The sequence below is a fragment of the Balaenoptera ricei genome, chromosome X, assembly GCF_028023285.1.
Source record: "Balaenoptera ricei isolate mBalRic1 chromosome X, mBalRic1.hap2, whole genome shotgun sequence".
Taxonomy (NCBI): Eukaryota; Metazoa; Chordata; class Mammalia; order Artiodactyla; family Balaenopteridae; genus Balaenoptera; species Balaenoptera ricei.
This window is the reverse complement of record NC_082660.1, coordinates 29,522,649-29,546,708: the sequence shown is the minus strand read 5'-3', so window position 1 is coordinate 29,546,708 and position 24,060 is coordinate 29,522,649. Positions and strand designations below refer to the sequence as shown.

At 36.1% G+C, this 24,060-nt stretch overlaps 1 protein-coding gene across 6 annotated transcripts in view; it reads left to right on the top strand.

Annotated features, from left to right (window-relative positions):
• DMD (dystrophin) overlaps nucleotides 1-24,060 on the top strand; it is a 2,476,968-nt gene that overhangs the window by 1,703,291 nt on the left and 749,617 nt on the right. For all 6 annotated transcript variants that reach the window (XM_059910880.1, XM_059910875.1, XM_059910877.1 and 3 more), the window contains one exon: nucleotides 3,247-3,411. In XM_059910880.1, coding sequence (XP_059766863.1) covers nucleotides 3,247-3,411 — 165 coding nt within the window. The remainder of the gene's footprint in view (nucleotides 1-3,246; nucleotides 3,412-24,060) is intronic.

Here is a 24,060-nt window from a genome sequence, read left to right as displayed (position 1 = left end):
TCATATTAATTTGCAGATGCTCTCTTATGGGTTAGGAAAATTAATATGTTATCTGAGATGTCTGTCACGAATATTTTCTTTCATAATTTGTCATTTGTCCTTTAACTTTGCTTTTAGTTTTCTTTACCATGCATAAGTTTCTGATTTTTATATAGTCCAATTTACTAATATTTTTGTTTTTTAATTAAAGCTGTTTAACCTGAGGATAAAATTACATTTTTTTTTATGTCGTTGACTACTCTGGACATGTATTGCTTCTTACATTGAGAAAAAAAGAAATTAATCCTGAATCTGGAAATTGTTTTTCTTTCATTCAACAGATATTTATTGAAGACCTATCATGTGTAGGAACCTAGTCCATCCAGAAATTAAATGTAAATAACAAATTAAATAGTATAAAGTAAATGCTATGATAGTGGGAAACACAAGGTCTGTGAGGCTGTATCTAATGTAGGTATCATAACTAAGCTGAAAACTACGTGTGTCATTTAATTATTCCAGATGTTAGTCAAATCTCACCCATTGTACTGTTTTCTTTCGGGGGTTGTCCTATCTCTATAACCAGGAAGGGATGAGTTAGGAGGATGAGAAGGAAACCAACAGGCTTCGCTAAAAGTTATCCAGATTTCTGCACTTATATATAAAGCCTAAATGAAACGTGAACTATTTTGTGATCAGATATAAAAATGAGTTTGCAACTCGATTTTAGAGATTTTAGGAATGTATGATGACTATTATTTCCAGTAGCTTCAGAATCTAGAGGCTCTTAGATGCTGTACATTGAAGCAATAAAATGCTTTTTACATTTACTTGTGAGTAGAAAATGACCCAATAAAAATAAACTGTTTAGGTCCCTCCTTATAAATGCTGAAAAAGATAAGTTGGGGGCATTATTAGATTATATATTATATGCATGGAATTATATTTGTGATATCAGCTATAACACACTCACATACGCATATTGGATTGGCCAAAAATCCGTCTTACAGAAAAACCCGAACAAACTTTTTGGCCAATCCAATATGTGTATGTGAGAGTGCCACGGGAAAACCCAAACGAACTTTTTGGCCAACCCAATACATGTATAAATATAGTTCAGTGCTGTAGATGTCCTTATGGGTTAGAACTCATGAAATTCAAATAGGCCTTCATCTAATAGTATGTTTACTTGGCTTTATAGCAGGATACAAGTGAGACAAAGCAGGTACAGTATCATGATTCATTATTCATGGGCAGACATTCCATGCTACCCACACACATTGCTTCTTTTGACTCCTTATCCACACAGGGAAAAGCTGCCAGGGGTGAAAGCCAGAGTTTGTGCAGGTCACTTTAAATAGAAGCCACAGCCTCTATTTCCCTTCTGTCTTTTACTCCATTTTAGTCATATAGGCCCAAGGTCCTAATATCAACTCACAGCTTCTCCAATCCAGGCATAGTTCCATACAAGTAAGCCAGCCCCAGCATTTCCCATTCATCTTAAAGTTAGTGTCCCAAGGAAACATTGTTGTGGGAACCTAAGGTCAATCCCAGGCTGGCCTGCATCAGCGCAGGCTAGATGTTATCCCTTTACTCATGCATTTGCATGCACTTTACAAAGTATATACAAATGTATTCACAATATATTTCAAAATACATGTTGTCCACATATAATAAGAGCTTATATAATGTTCTTTCCCCTATAAATTAATTGATTGGTTATTTTGTCCACTAATGTATCTCCTTTTCACCCCACAACTCTTGGGTCCAAATAAAGAATATAATGCTCACTAGTTAGCTCTTTTAGAAGTTTCTGAAACGATTGGTCCAAAGTATGGGGCATTGTTTAGATGATGTGCTACTATAGTAGTATGCTTATCTAGTTTACTTTTAAAATGTTTTCTATTATTACTCATAATATCATGATAATATATAATAGATGCATATTGTAACATTTGTGTTCATATTACAATGTAATATTATATTTATATTATTAGTAGAGTATAATTAATAATATCATAAAGAGTTGCCATTGCAAGTTCACACTCTTTATTCCTGCGTACCTGTTTTAGCCCTTGATAATCTGAAGAAAAAGGCTTTACTCTTGCTTATCTGTCTCTCTGCATACACTTGAGTTGGAGCAATAATCACTAACATTGAATGATTTTATTATCATTCACTATCATGCAGAATATTGCTGTAAACTATTTACATGGATTACTTTATTTAATCCTTACTCTGACTCTATGAAGCAGGTACTATCATTGTCCTCATTCTATAAGAGAAGGCGTTGGGAGTTAAGGAAAACTTGGCTAAAGTGTTAACAAAAGGGATGGAAACATGATTTTTTTTTTTGGCCGCGGGGCATGCGGGATCTTACTTCCCAGACCAGGGATCGAACCCATGTCCCCTGCAGTGGAAGCACAGAGTCCTAACCACTGGACTGCCAGGGTATTCCAGAACCCCAATTTAAAACCAAGCAGCATAACTCTAGACCTCACAATGTTGAACAGCATACAACACTGCTTCCCAAGTTATTTACGGTTTTCAACCAGGGATAAAATTATAGAAGGTTATAAAATTGGGATAATAGTATCTGTATGATAGAGTTGTTGGGAAGATTAAAGACAATAAACGTGAAACTTCCAAACACGGTTGCTTGGCACATAGTAAGCCCTTAATAAAAATCACTTATAATCATTCCATGATAGTTTACTCTAATTCAGATGTTCTTTTTACTTTTCATTCCAATCATCTGATTCTGTTTTACTTGGTTATGCTAGAGCTCGCAAACTACAGATCACAAAAATGCTTACCTCACCAGTCTTCTTTGTACATAAAAGAATTTCCTTGTACAATTTTCCTTAACATAAAAGAAAGTTAGAAACAAGTACAAAGGCAGAGAGTCTGGCATATAATACACAAGACACCATTATGTTTAATGAATGAGTGGGTAAGTGAAGAATACACTTCTTTACTTTCGTCGGTCGGAGTTGGGTGTGCATTTGTGTGGGTGTGTGTTTTGTATTTCAATAAAAGGCTTATTGTCTTCAAAGTATAGAATTTTGGAAAGACTATTAATCAATGATTTGTAATACATGAATTAAATCCTAATGTGTAACACATGTATGTAATCAATATCATGCTGTTAAAATACCAAATTCCATAAATTTCTATAACATTTCATAACAAATAGCTTTTGAAAACATTTCTTGTTCCTTTTTTTTTTTAAATCATGAGACTCTTTTACTTTGTTTTTCCCTATAGGTTTCTAGAGTTTTACCTGAGAAACAAGGAGAAATTGAGGCTCACATAAAAGACCTTGGACAGCTTGAAGAGCAATTAAATCATCTGCTTCTGTGGCTGTCTCCTATTAGGAATCAGTTGGAAATTTACAACCAAACAAATCAAACAGGACCATTTGACATTAAGGTAAAGACTCTTTGCTCTAAATATTATTTTTCAAGAGTGGCAATATCACTGAAATAAATTTCTCATTTGTTATCATCATCACCATCATCATTGTTGTTATAACGCTAATAATAATTATTATTACTTGAGTAGCATTTTTTGTTTTTTCTTCTGGCATTTACTAGCAATGATGTTTCATTGAACTCATATCACCAGAATGTCTTCATTATACCTGTTACTACGATCCATTTTCCATCCCTACTTGAATTGTACTTAATATGTTTGTAGACTCCTTATCTAAAACTGAAGTCATTTTGGAGACTAAGTGCCTACAAAGTGAAGTATAGACTCCTTAGTAGACATTATAAAACCCTCTCAGACTGACTCCAGTTTACCTTGGTATCCTCTTATTCTGCCAACAATCTCCTCTTGTACTCTAGATACAACAAATTATATAGTTATCTTTATATGCATGTGGTTTCATGCCATGTCTGTGTTCTTGATCTTCTCTCTTCTTTAAATGACTTCTGTCTCATTTTTTGGCATGATGAATTTTCCTCCATCCATTAAGACTGAATTCAATGTCATTGCTTCTTCAAAGCCTTCTTACATACCCCTAGTAGAGTGAAAAACCCTTTTAGGATTGCTTATAAACCTCTGTATCCATCTCCTATAGTCTTTGTACGTTGGTTGACACTTAAATTTTAGAGACCTGAGTACCTCATCACACTGTTCTTTGAACGCACAAGGCATCTTCTTACTTACCTCCCTGTCCCATTCATTTCTGAACACCCCCATCCCAGGGCTCAGTGTATGGTGGGTACTTGTAAGCATTTTTAAATCAATGAATAAAGATGTTAATGAGGCACCCAGAATGGTAATGAGATGCTATAGGTAAGCTTAGGGCTCCAGACAAACATGCCAATTGGACACCACCAGCTCCTCCTCTTAGTGTCCCTGTACGCATTGATTGTTCCTATCTTTTCTCCCTTCCCAGGAGCCCATTTCAAGGATTTGTCCCAATATAATTCCCTTTGTTTTGCATCTCCTATGGGCCAACAACATTAAGTGGCCAATCACATAAACCAATTCAATTGAAAGCACAGCCTATTAATTAATGTAATGATGGGTAACTTCAGACTAAATAAGTTAAATAATATCTTTGAGAAAAGTTTTTTCTTTTAATTCATTGACCCAAATTATTCAATTTATTTGCTTTCCAGGACTATAACAACCAATGGTTTTATCACTATCTAGTTGGTGTTTTGCTAGGAGATAAGTATAAAAGCAAGTGTGAGGATCTTTTAGAGAAGAGTTAATGAACATTTCGGAAGGATGTACTTGAGTGAGGAAAGGAGAGAGATACAGAAAGGTTTGCCACACCTAAAATGAGTTATATTTGCAAAGTGCACTGCACTACTTTTACCTTACTTCTTCTTGGCATGTTTACATCTCCCATTCCGATAGCTACCCACCAGAGCTGATGATAAGTCACAAGTAGACGTCATTTCACCAGTGCAAAACCCAGGCTACTCAACCAGTGGCATGGTCTTGGGTTCAGTTTGACAATTAAATTCAAGTCACAATAGGTTTTACCCAGAACAAATTTAGTTAACTTTAAGAAAGTATACAGGACAAGTGAAAACATATCCAGCACAGTGATGACAGAGTGGAGGTCTTGACACCAAGGTGCAGCTTCTGATGGACCCGTCACCCTACATTTGAGTCATGTGTGGTCACAGGGACAAGACTGGGTGAGTGCAAAGCACATCATCATGCAGGGAAGCCATCAGTTCTGGTATCCTTTCAGTTTTTCCACCTAACTAGCACCTAGTGTCCTCAGAGATATTTGACTAGCACCCCTTCTCCAGTGCAACTGCATCTCATCAATACTGATTTTTCATTACTCAGTAAATAATCTCAACAAAGAAGGACAGTTACTTGGTCCAATGAACAATAACCTCAGCCAGATTCTCAATTATCTTGGATCGAGTATATTCTTAAATATCTCTTGATTTAGTGTGACGAGAGGAAAGGCCATAAACTCTTTATTCCCAACCAGAAATAGCTTTTTGGAACTCAGATATAAAAGCACTCAGATTTAAATACAATCTTCGGTTAGAATGTGCTTCTTCACTAAAATAATGAAAAATATATTCAATGTGAGCTTTCTCACTACATGGAATATATTTAAGAGAAAAGATAACAAAATCCTCTGATACAAATGGATGTTGTTGACTCAACCAAAGTAACTTTAGTCCCAATGTGTGTACCCCAGAATAGTGCTCAAATATTAAAAACTTTCATTGAGCCTTTGTCCATGGCCCATAGGTTCCTGCCAAATGGGTCCCTGCAGTTTAGCATGAAAGCTACTCTCAGCTGTGTTAATCACTTTCCTTTATTAAAGCTCCAAGACACCACTGTCACTGCTGTGTATAGTTTCAGGAGTCATGATATTTGCCCTCCTGCAGCTCAGTCTAAATCACTGAGGGGAGAGGCAGCTGCTTTTTCCCTGGCAGTAAAACTCCTTGGCTTCAGTCCTCTGTGCATATCCTGAGCTTTTCATCTCTGGAGTGTAGATTTCAAAAATATTCCTTTAGCCTTTTTCTTCTGCTTGTGGCTGTATCCAAGGCAAAAAAAAAGATCATAAAATCATATATATGATGACTCAAAAAATTCTTCCTATAATTCTCAGACCCCTAACTTGTAATCAGGAAATAGTGACCTGTGTGAATAATTTACTAACCTACCTAGTTCTTTATCCTTCTTTGTCTAGCTTCTATCTATATTCACTGTCTAATGAATTACTTATTAAGATTGCACAGAGTTCTTCTGCTAAAAGATATGCGATTTTAATCTGTACAGCCTTCTATAGCCCTCTGCTTAGAGATTAAACTTCTTTTTCAGTTAAAGGAATATGGGAAAATGTACTTGGCTTAACTTCAAACTACTGGAAACCAAAAAGTTTGTATACAGCTTTGAGGACATGCCCATTTTTTAACACAGAGAGAGAAACACCTTTAAAAAAAATCTTAGGAATGAGTTAATGCAAAGAAAGTAGATGCACAAGCAGCCTCTATTTCCTAAATTTAAAGAAATTGTCCTTGTCTGACCATGGTGGCCATGGCTTCCTCTGAAAAAAAGGACCTAAGGCCTTGCCATCCAGGTGATTTGTTTTCTCTAGTCAAACTCTGAGCACCTGTTAGAAAAATATGTAATATGCTCTGTGAGCCTCGGTTTTGCCTGCTTCGCACTTCATGCTTATTGATGAAATGCAGCTAGCTGTGTAATGAAACCCAAATAAAAAAAGCCTTAAGGGCTCTGTTCTAATACATTGTTTATGCTGGAGTGAAAATTGACTGCACATCGCTTGGTTTGTGCAATTTACTCCCAAAATATTCTTATTCAGGAAATCCTGCAAATAGCAATATTCATCTTGAAAATCACCTCACAGAACCCTTGGCAAGCTGAGAAACATAATCAATGAGATCGTGATGTAGAGGGTGAAAATTAGGCATAATCACAGCCCTTTCCCATCAGTCAGCCCACTAGAAGGCATGCCTTTGAATTTTGATTTTCAAATGTACTCTCAATTTAGACACCAAATATGTTGATTTTAGATTAAAGAAATGATAATTGAATGCTAAGAACCAGGAACCAGTTAAATTTTCTATGAAGGGTCTTATGCTTTTAATCTTTAATGAATGCTTTCAATAATGACCTGGAGATATACTAGTTATCTGACATGAAACTGCCTAACTAATGCTTTCCAAACTTTTTAAAAATTAATTAATTAATTTATTTATTTATTTTGGCCGTGCTATGTAGCATGTGGGATCTTTGTTCCCTGACCAGGGATCAAACACGTGCCCCTTGCATTGGAAGCGCAGTCTTAACCACTGGACTGCCAGGGAAGGCCCCCAAACCTTTCATTTAAATATGAGGTGGGGAGGAGGCACATAATTTTATGTTGTCTTACTGACTATATTATGCTCATATTGCTGACAGGGAGGGTTTTTTCCTCCCCTCAAGAATGACTTTCCACCTGTGGTCCATTAAAAAGTATGACAGTGTTGTACTGACTCTTCCTTACCATGTAAGACACTTACTTGTCCATGATGTCAAATCCACACTGAAAAGTACCAAAGGACACAACTGTAGTGACTGAATGTTAAAGTATCTGAACACCAAAATCCTTCTCTGCATGTGTTCACATTGCTGTGAGTGTTGTCAAAGAAAAATTGCATGGGACAACTTAATACGCAAGTAAGACTTTATTCAAGACTATTGCAGTAGGGGAGAGAGATTGAACTCAACTCCATTGAAAGAAAAGGCAAGAAAGATTTTAAGCGTTGGGATGAGCTGGGAAGAAGTACTCGAGGACATTAACAGGGAGGTTGGTTCTTGTGATTAGGCCATCTGTGTTTGCTAGCTGTCACTTATTGAAGGTAAACTACTGTCTTCCCACAGAGACTAGGAGATAGGGTACTATCCTTCTGGATGTTCACATTTCAAAAGGATGGCTCCCAGGTCCTTGAAAAAGCTATTCCTGGGTTGTAAAAGATTTACATCTCAAAAGGGCAGAGAAGGAATTTATAATAGAAAGTTTTCTAAAGTAAATGTGCTAAGAAAAGAGATGTCAGTCCCATAATCAGGAAGAAACCTATCTAAGTTTTAATCAAGCTAAAGGAGAATGTTACAGCCATCTTTGTCAGTCCCTTTTTTGTTCAAGGGAAACTAGGTTTCTGATTGAACAACTTAGGAAAGCTACTCCATGTAGTTCAATTTAGAAGCTTTCTGTTGTTGAAAGACTAGTTGAACTGACTCTGAGACTTGGGTGTAGAGGGTATTTGCTGGATGGTGTGAGCAATCAGGTATTTAATGAGGGAGCTTTTTATGCAGGTAAGAAGAAGAAAGATTAATTGTTAGAGCAGACTATAAACCCAGTTTCTGAGGCCAGAGGGTAGCCACTTAAGAAAATTCCTAGATGTTGTGCTGGAAGCATTTTTAGATAATGGAGTGAGGATGGCAGTGGCCATTTGATGGATTTCTTGGTTTGCAGCTTGAATGTTTTTGGTGATGGCACAGACATCAGAGAGGTTTTAGTAAGATTGTCCACAGTCATGGTTATTTCCTGGGGTAGAGCATGAAAGATGTGGGAGTTCTGGTGAACTTCCTGAGTAGCCCACACAGCAGCAGCTCCAGGCATGAAGATTGTCCATACATAATCTACTGTGCTGATGAGTCTTTTGAAGTATATATCAAGTTATTCAGCTTCAGCTATCAGGGCTTCTTTAGAGCCTAGGGGGAAAAGTTTAGCTCCAAGACGATGTAGACTCTCAATAAGGATCTGGACAGTCAGCTTTTAGTTCTCAGTCATGCCAAGACAGGAGAGTGGGAGAAAAATTGGAAACATTAATTTGGAGAGCTGTGGCCAGATATTGAAGGAAATGAGAATAATTGAAAATCTGGTAATAGCTGTAAGACAACAGGATCCAGTCCAATTTACGGGTAGGTAACAAAACCATGTACTCCACAAAGAAAAGTAAAATAGCTCAAAGGCAATGAACATGACCAGAATCTGATAACCCACAAAGGTATGCTATAGTTTTCTATTGAAACATAAAAATTTTCCATACAGTAACCTCCCATTTGATCAAAGATACTCAAAGTAAGATTATTCTTGTTTACAAAATAAGGCTGAGCTCTTTATTTACACAGATGCAGCAGGAATAATAATTTACCACATAGGCCTTTTAAAGTTTGTTTTGCTGAAAATTTTCATAATGAATTTCAGTTTTGACTTTTAAAAGCCTCATGAGATTAAGAAGCCAAGCCAAGAACTTGAAATCAGATTTTACCTGACATGCCTATAGATTTGGGTGAATTCTTCTATTCTTGAAGTCCTTAAAATATCCTAAGTTTTCCTGGGCCTGCCAGGAAGTGACCTTCCTTATTCACCTGTAAGGCTGGGCATCCTGTAAGCCAGGTACTAGGCCAGTTTTCCCAAGAGGGCTTTGTAAGTATTGTCTCCATAAAATTAACTGTGGTTTTCTAAAACTGTCTGGTCATATCTGATTCTATGCACATCATTCTTAAATATGACATTCCAGTCAAAGCCTTGGTTATATAATCAATTTTCTCAATTATGTCCTGTTACATAAAGGACAGATTCTTACTGAACCTATGCAAATAAATATATTGCCCTGAAAATAAGAATACTTGATAAGAGTTTCTGAGTTCTGGAGGAATCAGGCAGGGAGAAAAGATAAATGTTTCATTTCTCTCCACAGAAATGTAATCTACTAAATTACTATGAGTTATAGATAGCGTAAGTAAAAAGAAAAAGGAGTTCTTAATGTTAAGAAAATGGAACATTAAAGCATCAACCATATTCCCAAAAAAACCCTAATCAAATCATCCTTCATCAGTTCATTCAGTTCTATGTAATTGATTATTGTTTTACTTGATCTCAGGTTAGCAGTTTCCTAAAACCCATTAGCTTCTCCACTAGAGTTCTGGAAATCCTGAGTCAGTCCAGTGGTATGGTCACAAAGTTATTTAAACAAAGCTCTCAGAAGCCTGTGCCCTAGAATACCTGGTGTAGTCCTTTCCAAGAGTTTAGGAGATAGTCCCTTTTTCTTGAAGATAAGCATTCTGGCCTGTAACTGACAAGAAGCACTTTCTGGGAAGCCTCCAAATAAAACAACAGATATCTGTAAATGACAAAAGGCTTCAAATAATCATGGTTAAAGATCTGATGAAAGTTCATTTGACAAGGGAATGTTGTTATTTTTGTGGCACACACCATTTTAATGTAATAACTGAAGTTACTACTGATAACATTATACTGTCATTGTCTAATATTAGGCAGAGCAGCACCAGGTTATGCCATGAACAGCAAGGGCATTAACAAATTTCTAGGAACTTCATATAAGTACTGAAATATTTATATTAATAACATTTGACCCATACAAATATAACCTAGGGATACATTACATGCAACTCAGCATATCACATAAACCTAATTATTCTTAATCTATTTTTAGAAGGTGAGAGAACAAATCCTTTGAGATTTTCAAGGCAGCTTGAGATCAAGATTTCATTTAGGATTTGATTTGTGGAAGGCAAAATATCAAAGGTTGTCAAATATGTGAAAAGGTTTGAATACTTGGTGAAATAGGATCATGGGTCACTGAAACGATGCTTGACTACCTATTTAACCAAAGTGACAATAAAAGATTTCAGAAATAAATATAGGAGGTGATATGGTTGTACAAGACTTTGGCTCTTTCAAAAGTGCGATGCCTCGATTCTCTTAAATAACCAAGGACATGATAAAATCTACACAAAGCACCGGAAATTATTCTCATAAGACACAGAATCATTGTTGCCTAGGTGGATTACTCAAAAGGTAAAGAAAAACCTTTTACAATCTCTTATTAGGAACAGACTAATAATCCAAGAAAACTTTGTCATTTTAATAAAGAGAAGATTAAATTCTACTTTTGCATTAGTATACTGTTGATACTAAAAATCATCTTTTAAAAGCTTTAAAGATATATCCATCCAATCATAGCCAGCTTTGACCACATAACATAAAATTCCTTTTCCACAAAACTACAACTTTCTGTGTCTGTTCAGATTTTGTCCTACATTTCTTCTCTTCTTCCTTCTGGAACAACCAGTCATTTTACCTTAGGACATTACTCCCTTCTTGCTTAACAAAAACGCATGCTACATACCTGGCATACAATGCATACAAAGTTGTTTATCTTGGACATTGTTGTTTCTAGAGATTTTATTTATGTATACTGATTAATAGTTTTTAACCATTAGTACATTTTATTTTACAGAGAAAACCAGGAAGCAAATAAATTTGAACTGTCACATACTAGCATTTTGTAGCAGACTAGCAAATGTTATGAAAATAAAGTGAGGTTACCTGATCAATAGGAGGGCTAAACCTTCCAACCAGTAATTGTGGGAGGAGACTTTTTAAGATTTTCTTTGGACTTAATATGTAATCTTGTGGGAGCTGTGGACTAAAATTTGGGCGAGTGACTGAAGTTATGCCAAGGGGCTATCTGGGTGTCTCCAGAGCCCATCTGAGTGTATCAAATATCTAGTTTGTTTCTAAGTAGACTTTTCAACTTCAGGTAGTTACTTTTGGGGTTCCTACATCCCTTGAGAGCCGCCTGTGGGGGCAGGGAGCATAAAGCTTAAGTGACTGTAGGGAGTTGGGGAGATGGAGTGGCAAGTGAAAAGCCTGACAGGGGTGGACAGAGGGATGGACAATTCAAGGGAGCTGAAGGGAAGATTGAAGGTGGTAAAAGGAGAACAGAATAGTGGAGATGATGGGAAGGGAGAGGTCTTAGATGAGCCAGTTTAGGGGGATCCTAAGTTTCCTAAAGAGGCCAATTGAAAATTCCAGATTATCTTTGGTAAAATCACGCCAACAAGGAGAGAAGCGGACAGCTCCGTAGTAGTAGTCTTCAGAGAAGGAGAATCAGAAGACTGAGAATTTCCCCTGGAGAAGGGAGGAACCACAGTAATGGCAACAAAGAAAGAAAACCCAAACAAGATCTCTACAGAGAAAGACTACTCTAAGTACCAAAGAACTGAAGCTCAACCGAATGAGATCTCAGACGTTAATGTCATCTAGTTCATTGTTTGGAGTGAGATAATTCAAGTTCAAGTAGTTACTCCCTTAGATAGACGTGTACTAGCTCACGTTAAATTGAATAATATATCTGATTTAGTTTACTTTTATTTTTTAAGGACTGGTGTTGGGAAGGTGAGAAACAGGGAAGAGGACACTGACCTCTTAGCCTAATAATCCTCTAATCCTCTTTCTTAGGTATGAAAATATTTCTATGGAATGTGTATTGAAAAACAGTGGGTGAAAGCTATTTGACAGAAAGACACAATATTCTCATTCACTATGCAGCTAGACAGAGGTTTTTTGAAAATGTAAAACTCCTCTGAGCTTAGGTTGGTTCTGGGCAAGAGTATAATTCTGACTCTGATAAACTCTTGAAGATTGTTGAGGTTTGTGGGTACCATATTTGAGTGAAATTAGGCATCAACTTTTCTCTTTGAACACTGGGCAATCAGAATTCTTGCTCTTACTTTCCACCCCCTCTACTCAACTCCAAAATCCATTGCTGAGTTGAAATAGCATGATAATGGGGAGAGAAACAAAAGACCCAAGTTCGAATCCCAGCTCGGACACTTATTGGCTTTATGACATTGTTTAACTCAGTTACCCTTTTTAACCTGACTTTCCTGTTCATTAAAAAAATGAAAAACACGAGCCAATTTCCCTGGGACACTATTGGATTAAGGTAACACTGAGGTGGGAACACATTTTCCTAAGGCAATAGAAAAAAGACAGTGAATGGGAACTCTCCTTTTGTAGCTGGAATTTTGACAAGAGCCCTTAAAAAGAAAAATCAGGCTTGCAAAATACCCCCTCTTTCAAAAGAAATCAGCAAGTTGCTACCAGAAAACCACTCCAAAAAAGACTGCAGATAGTCATGAGAGTTTCATCATTCACCAAACCAAATTGCCTGTATAAGGAGAAGAATATAAACTTGAAGAGTTTCTTGAATTGAGAATTTCTGGAACGGAGAATTCAAGTAAGACTAACAATTTATTGGCCAAGAAGAAGCAGGTGTGGCTTTTACTGTTCTCTTCCTTATAAGGGAGGGGAGGAGGTCAAACCTCCCTGCCAAGGCAAGGAGGAGGGCTCCAACCGGACCTCTATTACAGTGGTATTCAGACTATTCTGCTTATAAACCTCTAAAAATAGCTTAGAAAACTGAGTATCTGCTAGCACGTTTTAAAGTTGACATCCATTTCCTCCCTTGGCATATTGTACATATTGACACTTAAAAAGTGTTACATTACTCTTTTGAATGGATCCAGTGGAATCCAAATACCATAGCAATATGATATCTACCATCACCCACTTTAAAAAAAAAATACACAAAACAAGTTCATCATTAATAATTAGAAGTTTCATATCAGTCCTCTTTCTTCTTTAAATCATATTTCCAGTCCACTTCCCCAAAGAGTTGTATCCTAATGTAATACATATTTATGCTATGAAGTCTTTTATTAACCAATCTGTCATACTTCTATATGACAAATACACCCATGTGGTTTTAAATTCAATTTTTAAAACAATTTTCTGTGACTATAAGGTTCTCAGTATTTTTTTAAATCCTTTAGATTGAGTTATAGCTACAATCATTAATAATAAAGATACCTAGTAATGACCAAATTGCCTAAATATATGTACCTTTTGATAAATAATTATTAAACATACCCAGTAGATTTTTGGAAGTGAATCTATGAATGAGATGGCTGAGTAAGTGCATGATGGTACCTTGATTAAAGGAGAATTTCAGTCATTAATATTTTGAATTCTGTTTCGATTTGGCATAAATGTGTCTTAGGTAAAATACACTATTGAGATACATCAGTTTGTAAAGTTGGAGGACTGTCATTAACTAAAAAGTAGGAATGATAATTGGAATGATGTGTGTACCACAGGAACAAACCCAGACAAATTCCTTGTAGAAGCTGAGAATCTGGAAACTGCTTCCACGAACACCATCTATGCCCATATATCCCTAGGAAAGTCTTAGTATCCCTCCAGGGGCACACCCCAGTTTGAAGATTGCCACTCTAGGAGAGGTTGACATTCTGTGAGAAGGGGAGAAGGGCAACATAGACCCTGGCTGGACACTTGTTAAACTGTCAAAACACCACCAAGTTTATCTTTTTTTTTTTCTTCCACCAAGTTTATCTTACCACAGTCCGTGGCCTTCTGTAACTTCATCTACATTGTGAAAACAAATTTCTCAACTAGATTGAATCCTAAGACAGAGCCCTTCAACACATCAGTAGAAACCTCCCTCTACTTTGTCATCAATTCAACCGTCAATTTCCTTTGGCAATTGTTCAGTTAGTTACCAAACTCTAATTGTTTTATTTCCTACCCAGTTCATATTGCCCCATTTTGTCCAAAAATGGTCATTTGGAGATTTTATCAAATATATTGCTGAAATGCACATGAACTTTATTTTCCTATATCCCTGATCAGCCTCTCTAAGGAAAGAAAAACATGAGACTAAGCTAATGAAATTTTCATTCAGCTAACTAACCATTTATTGATTAACTACAGTGTCCTCCTATGTTAAGGTGGCCCTCATTCTCAATTTGCTTAGAGATCAGTTGGTATATAAATATACCTCAGTGTACTAAATGCAATCAATGCAGAAGCATTTACAATGCAGTGTAGTGAGTACACTTATAGGATGTTGTGATAGCCCAGAAGAATGATACCTAACCCAGTGGGGGTATTATTTAGAGCACAGCTACAAAGTGTGGTTCCCTAGACCAGCAACAGCAGCACCTAGAAGCTTATTAGAAATGTAAATCCTTGGGCCTCTCCATAGACCTCTTGAATCAAAACAGATGTGAGTGAAGATCAAGAAACTGTTTTAACAAGCCCTCCAAAAGATGCTTTCACTTACTAAAGTTTGGGAAGCTCTGGTCCCAAGACAGCCTCCTGGAGGATGTAATGTCTGAACTGGATCTTTAAAAGATGAGTAGGAATTGATAAAGTGAAATGTGTGTGGGGGAAAGGAAAAGGGTTCCAGAGAGAAGGGGCAATAAGAACCAAGATATGAAGTGATTAATGGCATGAAGTATGGGAAGAAAAATAAATACAACGATGTTGTAAGCCCAGTTTGGGTGAGGCTTGTATGCCACTAAGGAGCTTAGACATTATCTTCGAGACACGTGGGAGCTATTAAAGAGAGGTGACTGGCAAACTCTCAAATTTGAGGAGTGTCCGACCAAAAAAGGAAGCGCAGACAGGAGATGATTGAGGTAGTTGAGAAGCACCATGGTCCTGGACGAGGACTTTGGTAGTAGGGATGAAGAGGAGGAGATAATTTAAAGAACTGTATTTCAAACTATTGCTGGTGGCCCATTGCTAAGTCATGAAATCAACATAATAAACAAGGTAGTGTGTGGCACAATAGAATATAATCACATTATCGTATTGTATTTATTGCATGTGGTATGGGTAAGTATTTTGTAAAACTGTTATTTTTGTTTACATATTTCATTTTTGTTTCTAATTTTGAGAGAATCTGCATGGTCCTTTTATACAAAATGACTTAGTACTCTGTCAGTAAGTTCATACTGGGTTATTTATTATAAGGTTGAAAATGAATTCATCCTTCAAGACAAACTTTAAAAGAGTAAATCATTTTCTTTATGGAAAAAATAATACTTTCTTGTGGTACAAAATTCAAATCCTCCCTTGAATCTCCATCTTTCAGCCACTCAGTTTCTCTCCCCATAGTTGCCAAGGTTATCAGTTTCTTCAATAGCACTCCAAGGATAGGACGTGAGTGTGTGTTTGTGTATATATTCTTTCCTTTTCCTGTCTTCTTTAAAAAAGAAAGACACACGCACAAAAAACCAAACAGTTGGTAGGATACTATAAACACTGTTTCTGAATAGTGTTTTTTCCCACTTAATGATATATACTGACAGTTATTTTCCATATTAGCTCTTTAAGAATGTTCTCATTTTTGCAGTTGAATACTATTGTATTCTAAGGATGTACCACAACTCATTTGACCAACGTTCCAATTAATGAACATTTAGTTGGTTTTCAAGTTTTGCTCCTGCAACAATATGACAATGTATAACTTTATGCTCATGTCATTTCTCACATTGCAAGTATCCCCATAGGTTGAGTTCCTAGCAGTAAAATGACTAGGTCAAAAGGGCATTTGTTATTTTAGTAAACATGGCCAAATTGCTCTTCATAGAGCGCTCCCATCAGTAATATGAAGGAGTTTTTTCCCAGACACCTTTGCCAACTCGTTGTCATCAACCTTTTTGATCTTTGCTAAGCAAGAAAAAATGACATCTCATTGTCATTTTAATTTGCGTTCTTTTGAGTGAGGATGAACTTTTTTCAGAATCACAAAATGTTTCAGAGTCATTTGTAATTTCCTTTTCTGTGCACTGTTTGTTACATTCATTTCCAATTTTTTTCCCTATAGGTTATTGGTCTTTTTCTTATTAAGACAAATACAGTTTACAACTTGAAGTAAAAAAAAAAAAAGAACATGTTTCTTTAACAAGGATTTTAATGAATGTTCCTTATGGCAAATAGATTCTAGTCTAGAGGTTAGAACCTGAAAATATTAAAACAAACCTTTGAATTGCATAGGAATGGGTCTTTGCCCTTTTTGGCAAACAATCCTGTACAGAATCTCAACGTGATGACAAATTATAGAGTAAGTGCAGGTTTAATTTTCTCAAAAAATTTGGAACCGGTGTGTAAATATTTGCCTTCTCTGTGTATCAGTCTAACTATACGTAATGGCTATGACAGGGTTTGTCTTTTTAAAGCACTTGTGTCAACTGCCTCCCATTCTTTCAAAATATTTCATTAACCGAAGAAGGCTTGTAGGTTCTTCCTGCGTTGCATTTTCTAACCAAGTCTTAAATAACTATTTAGAAGCTTAAAATTTTATTCCCACACCTTATTTTTCCTCTAGAAAATAAAAACTGCACTTTTCCAATCTTCCAGATCACCCATCGTGGTTTGCCGTTTGACTTGCTGGTCTCATTAGTGTCCTGAGATGTAGTTCATCTAGATCAAGAGAGTCAATTCTGAGCAGCTGGGGACTTTCTAATCTCTTTACCCACCTTGGACACCAGTTCCCTCTCATTGCTGTTTGTTTTATTCTTTGCAGTCAGAATATCATCCCTCTTGACATACAGAAACAAACCCAATAGGAATTCAAGGGTTCCCACTTCTATTTTCCATTCACTAATATTATACCATCTCCTCCAAAAGCAGACCTATCCTTTCCTTGATCATTCTATTGGTCAAATATACCTTTAAAAGCCATTTAGTCACCCTCAACCATTTTTAAGCTTTGTTAAAATCATGCTTTTATTGCACTACAGTTTTAATTTTTTACTTACCAGTCTTCCATTCTCCGTTAAGAGCAAGTTTACATAATGATACATTGGAGTAGGTTATGTGAGAACATTTGAAACAGTGTTAGCATTAGTTTTTTAATTTCCCTCAAAAGAAAGCTCTTCCCTGCACACGGATACCATCCCTTTCTCAGTATGTGTGAAGGAGAAATATGGGAACACTTCTAATAGTTTTCAAACAACTTCTGTTTAAGTGAATGAGTGAACCACCTGGTTTACCAACTATATTGCCCAAGGGATGGCTTTGATTGGCAGACAGAATGCAGAGTGGAAACAATGGATGTTAAATGAGGAAGGTTTTGAACTTGCAAGTTACCACCTTTGGTGGCAGTGAGTGTTTGTAGAAAATAACAGGCTGGGTTTTCAGATACTTTCAGAAATGCTGTGCACTTGCCTTTTGCAGTACTCAAAAAGTACCATTCTTCTGATCATAGCTTAAAAAAAAATACAACCGTCTTTCTTGCTTCTCTGTCTCAAAAAAGCTATATCGGACTTCCCTGGTGGCGCAATGGTTAAGAATCCTCCTGCCAGGGCAGGGGACACGGGTTCGAGCCCTGGTCCGGGAAGATCCCACATGCCATGGAGCAACTAAGCCCGTGCGCCACAATTATTGAGCCTACGCTCTAGAGCCCACGAGCCACAACTACTGAGCCCGTGTGCTGCAACTACAGAAGCCCACGTGCCTAGAGCCCGTGCTCTGCAACAAGAGAAGCCACCGCAATGAGAAGCCCGCGCACCACAACAAAGAGTAGCCCCCGCTCGCTGCAACTAGAGAAAGCCCGCGCGCAGCAACAAAGACCCAATGCAGCCAAAAATAAATAAATGAATATTTTTTTTAAAAAAAGCTATATCCATGAAGGTGTTTATTCATAAAGCTGTATCACTGAAAGATAAATGTTATATCCATAAGTATAGAAATGAATTAAAATTCTAGGCTTAACACCCATTCCCAATTCTAGTATACACCATGTAGAGCCATGTTTCTCAAACTTTAATGTAGGCGGACTAACCTGAGAATCTTTGTCAGATGCAGTTCCTTGGTGATACTGATGCCACTGGTCTGGGAACTACACTTTGAGAAACATCATGATGGATTCTTAAGTAAGCACATAGTCATAAATATAATAAATATGCAGGAGGAGACGTATAGATATGTCTTGGGGGTCAGATACTGACTCACACAGATGCAACTTCTTTATTTATTCCTCACTGACCTGCATAAGCTTCCCCCATGTTGTGTAGTGAGAAAAAAGGATCTCACTCTGAAACAAATTTACCAGTCTCTTTATATGAGTTGGTATCACTTGGATAAATCACCAGTCTTTCAGATTCCTTTACCCTCCCCCTGCTCCTCTCTAAGATGACACGTGGATTGACAGGTGAGAGAAAATTACATGGCATACATGACCTACAGTCCTCAATGCCGGTCTCTGTACTCTCCTTGACCCTCCGGTCTCTGTACCAGTGCCCCTTGTATGCCTGGTGAGTGTGTCTACCCTACTGACTTCATGGCTGGAAACTTGTATTTTCATCAGGAAATGCCACGCTCTGCTTATTTAACTCTATTGGTTGCTAAAGGAATCCTTAAATCTGTGAGTTACCACAGAAGAATACTTAAAATTCTAAATACGTAATTATGACACCTCTAAAAGCAAGTATGACTATCGTTATGGGTAAGGATGACTGCCAAGAAGTTACAGCAACGTAAAGCCACTCATTATACTTTTTTGAGGGGGGAGGGTGTGGACTTGGTGTTTACAGATAGAATATTGTATCATGTGCTGTGGGGGAAAACAAAAGCAAGAGAAGCTATGGCCATAATCTTTGTGAGTTTATTTTAAAAGGGGAGGAAAAAGACAAATACACAGAAAAATCTAACGATCTAATTAGTGTTAAATCTAATTTAACACTAACGAGAACACTTTAAGAAATACTTATTTTAAGTAAAGCTATTTTACTGTTCATTTGCCATCTCATAAACTTATACCAATTTAAACTTCCACTCATATTTAAGAGTTTAAAAAGCTACTGAAATGATTGATGGAAATTAATTTAAAGATGAATACCTCTAATGAAATTCTATAGCATTCTAAAAATAGTGCTTTAAGGAATGCCATGGCAATATTTCCTCTTGAATATACAGTTCTGTATCCTGAGATTTCACTTATTATATTAATTTCTGTGTCATTGAGAATAGGTATAAATTATAAATCTAATTAACAAATACAATTCTAGGTTGTATATTAAAAGTACTCCTTTTATCTAAGAGACAAAATTAGCTGATGTTACTACATTCTTTAGTCAGTTATACATGACTTAGCAATCACCTTCATATTCCAAATACTTCCAAATTACCACCTATCTGCTGTTCTCCTTTTCATGTATTGCTCTCATTTTTCCTGGCTGTCCTTCAAGAAGTAGCATTATTATAACTAGACATATTCATTTACGTGTTGGAAAAGAAATATGTGTATATATTATGTATGGAGTTACACATATTATGGAGGATACCAAATACTTCAATATATATCTGATATACATATTTTGAAAAAGAAACACCTTAGTTGTAAATTAACTACTTAAATTATCACCCAGTGTAAATGCATTTAATTTGCTCTGTAGTTTCAAAACAATATATATTAGAAACTGAGAGTTTGCATGCCCAATACTTCTGATGCCGCAGCTTCCAATTTCTGAATACTTCATTGCTTCCTCTGGAAATAATGAATATTTAGCAATTACTCATCATAAGAAGGCACAATGTGTATAGTTAATAAAAGCAGCCATAATTATTTAACTTGGACTATTTTAATAATAGTTTTAATTTTAAGATTAAAAAACTCAAGATGCATTTATAATAATAACTGATTATATAACATGCTAGTCATTCAAATGAAATTGATTTTCTTGAAATTAATAATTCTCTCAAGCGTTCAAAAGGCAAAATATGGAAGCACTCACAAGAAAGTATAGGATATAACTAAAATTCTACTTATTGACCCATGAAATTACAAAGCCATGTGTGCATACTTTTAATTTTCAGGACTTTCTGAGAGAACTTTTGTGAATAGCAGGTAGAGAAAATATGGATAGATAAGCATCTCTGTCTTTTACATTATTTGTAGTAGATGATAAGAAACACAAAATTAATAATTCATGGTAACATTGATTACAATATATCGTCTAGTATTAGCATAGTAATAGGTATTAGTGATTTATATAATTGGAGAGATAACACAAATACAAAATTAGGCACACATACATATACATTCCTATGCTTCACTCAAAACTAAACAAATGTTATCTGAGATTATATCATGCGTATGACATTATAGCTGAAGTCAGATTTATTAGAGACAGCATTATTCTTTTATTGTCTTTAATATCTTCAATGAGTCAGTTATGAATAGAAACATTAAGTTTAACTTATGACTAAGTTAAATAGAATTTTGGACACCATATAAAATAAGAACACTGATTTAAAGTGCCTTTAGGATAGAGAAGTAATCTGTTAAAAAGTATTTCTGATTTGAATAGGAACAAAACAATCAATAGGGTTATGAGATTCCATATGAGTAATCATTAGGTTGTTTCCAATTTTTCACTAATGTGAGCAGTGCTGAAAGAACATTCTTTGTAGGTCTCCTCATAAACCAGGTGACAATACCTAGAAGTAGAATTGCTGGCTCATCAGAATATTCATATCTTTATTATATATCGTAAATTGCTTTCCACAGCAACAGGAAATGGTATGAATGTATTACATTAATTTGCATATTGGTGGTTGAACAGTTTTTCATGTTTCTTGGCCATTCAGATTTTTCTATCCATGAGTTGACTCTTCACATTCTTGGCCCATTTTTCTATTAGATTGTTTGGTTTCTCTTACAGATGATACGAGTTCTCTGTATATTCTGGATTCTAGAAGTTATATGAATCTAAAATACAGGTCCATAGTTCCTTACCCAAAACCTTATCATTGACCTTACAGGAGACCAATGAAATATGCTCACCTTGCTGGAATGGTAGAAATCATAGAAAGTTGCAAGAGTATAAAAACTAAGTACGGCAGAGTAGTTGAAGACCTAGGACCCAAGATGAAAGCTAACATGTTGTGTGAACCAAAGAAGGGGCTTCAGTCCATCATGTGTTATTTTCCTTCTTTTCAGAAACCTTCATGTTTGCTTTGTTTTCTATACATGTTTAAGGAAAAACTATTTAGAAGAGAACTCTCAGATGTTTTTGTTGCTGTTTTTTTTAAATACAAGCTTAATTCAGCAACTCATTTGATTCTTTGAGTTTACAAGTTATTGAAGAATTTAGAAAGAGTTGTTTTATATAATGACTATCATTTTGGTATAACACTTAACAGTAAAAACAAAGCATCTTTAATTTTTTTTGAAGTGTATGTCAATCATGAAGTCAGAATTGAATTGCTCTTTGCTTTCAATGAAAATTTCCCTAACTGCTGTTTTATATTTTAAAAAGAAACTTCTAGTGTTTAATAATACTTACTTTTTTAAGGACTGTGTCCATTTACCATATGGGTGATAATTTAGGGTTGTGCCATATCGGTTAGAAATAATGCAAATACCATTAGCCAAGGTGAATGTACAAAGCAAGAAAAAGATGATGCAGAGACCTGGAAAAATTACTTTGTTATATATGTCTCTCTATTCTGAAGAATCCACTGTGTTCCTTAATCCCTTTGGGTTATTTAAAGCAATGTTTTTAGGAACAATTCAGCTGGAAGGGAAACATGCGATTATGTTTAGAGTTCATCAGAACCTCATTCAAATGTGGTTTAAGAGTCATAGTGTGCATAGTAGTGCATCTGAAAAAAAATACGTAAACATCTGGCGTTGCAAACAGTGCTCCATACAAGAAAAAGGAAAAAGGAAAGAAAGGTGTTCATATGAAATCATACTATTTCATGTATACTGGAAATGTAGACCATGAGTAGATAGACATTCTTTCATTTGTTCATTCACACATTCAATAATTCAGTGGTTCTCAATTAGTGGTGATTTATTCTCCAGGGGAATTCATCCATGTCTGAAGAGATTTTTGGTTGGCACATCCGGGGAAGGAGGAAGTGCCACTGGCATCTTGTGAATAGTAACCAAGGGTGCTGTAAAATATCCCACAATACACCGGGCAGCTGCCTGCAACAAATAATTACCCAAACCAAAATGTCAGTAGTGCTGAGGTTGACAAACCCTGATTTAAACTAAAATTACACATTAATCAAAACTACTTTATTCTGGTTCTAAACCCCGTGATTCATCAAATAAAATCTTGTATATTTGTATCATACTTAAATTAGTATAACCTATAGTATAGTAAATAAGTATGCAGGATATGCATCAGACAGACCAGGGTTCAAATCTCACATCCACCATTTGTTAGCTTGTGCCTTAAGCAAGTTTCTTAACCTCTTATGACTGTAGTTTTCTAATCTGAAAAGTGATAATAATGTCTGCTGAAAGGCTCTGCAGTGGAGATTGAATGAGATTACTTAAAATGATTAATGTTAAGTGCATAGCAGAGTGTTTGTACTTAGTAAGTTCTCAATAAATGGTAGCAGTTAGTATTACCTTTGCATATACTAAATCATTTGATCCTGACCTACTATGAATATCCTGGTCACATACCATATTTCATTGTTTCTAAGACACCATTGATTAGAATATGCATCGTTATTTTATCTGTCACTAAGAAAAAAGTGCTGCCAATTAGACTATGGCATACCATCATTTGTAAAATGTATCCCAATTCAGAGCAGTATATTTGTGGAAATAAAATGTGGGCCTTAGAAATGATTCTTGTCAAGCCCGTCAGCGAGTCTTCTTATGTGCAACTGAACAAGGCTACCATTAACCACTTGCAGCTTTAAATTCACTTAGAAGGCTACAGGAACAGAAGCACAGCTTCCCAGGAAGGCGGGATCAGGCATCTCTCTTCAGTGGGCTTAGAATACACAGCAGTTTGTACAACATTCACCGAGCCATCCAAGAGCTACTCTCTTTGCAGCACCTGCACACTCTCAGATGATAGTTCAGGTAAAAAGAAAGCAGACTCACACAGTGGTGCCGGGTCAACCCTGGCCTAGAAGCTTCATGGGTCCCAGGAGTTAATGTCTTATAACATAGAGTTTCCAAGATCCTTGAAAGGTACATGCTCAATTACAAGAGTTACTGCACTCAGGGGATCCCCAAAACGATGACTTTCCCTTACACATTTGTAGTTCAAATGTAGAACTCCTAAGCCAGGTGTAATTTACCAGTCTTTTTTTTCTTTTTTTTTTTTTTTGCAGAAGCAATGCTGCCTACTAACACATTTGACATTCCAATTTTATCAGGTTTCCAGGGAAAATACAGCTCGAAAGTTCTTTGAAGGTCAAAGTCTGATGCAGAGGGGAAAAAGTTGTTTTTAACTCTTTATCCACAATAATCTCTCTCACTTTCATCCATTTTGTAATTAAAGATACTGAAATTAGAGAATTTAAGTAACTTGCCCCAGCTCAGGAATTAATAAGCCTAGAACTCACATGTTCTTATCCCTAGTCTGATTACTTCCAAGAACACTGTAATACATCAAAGCAGGAGTCAGCAAACTATAGTC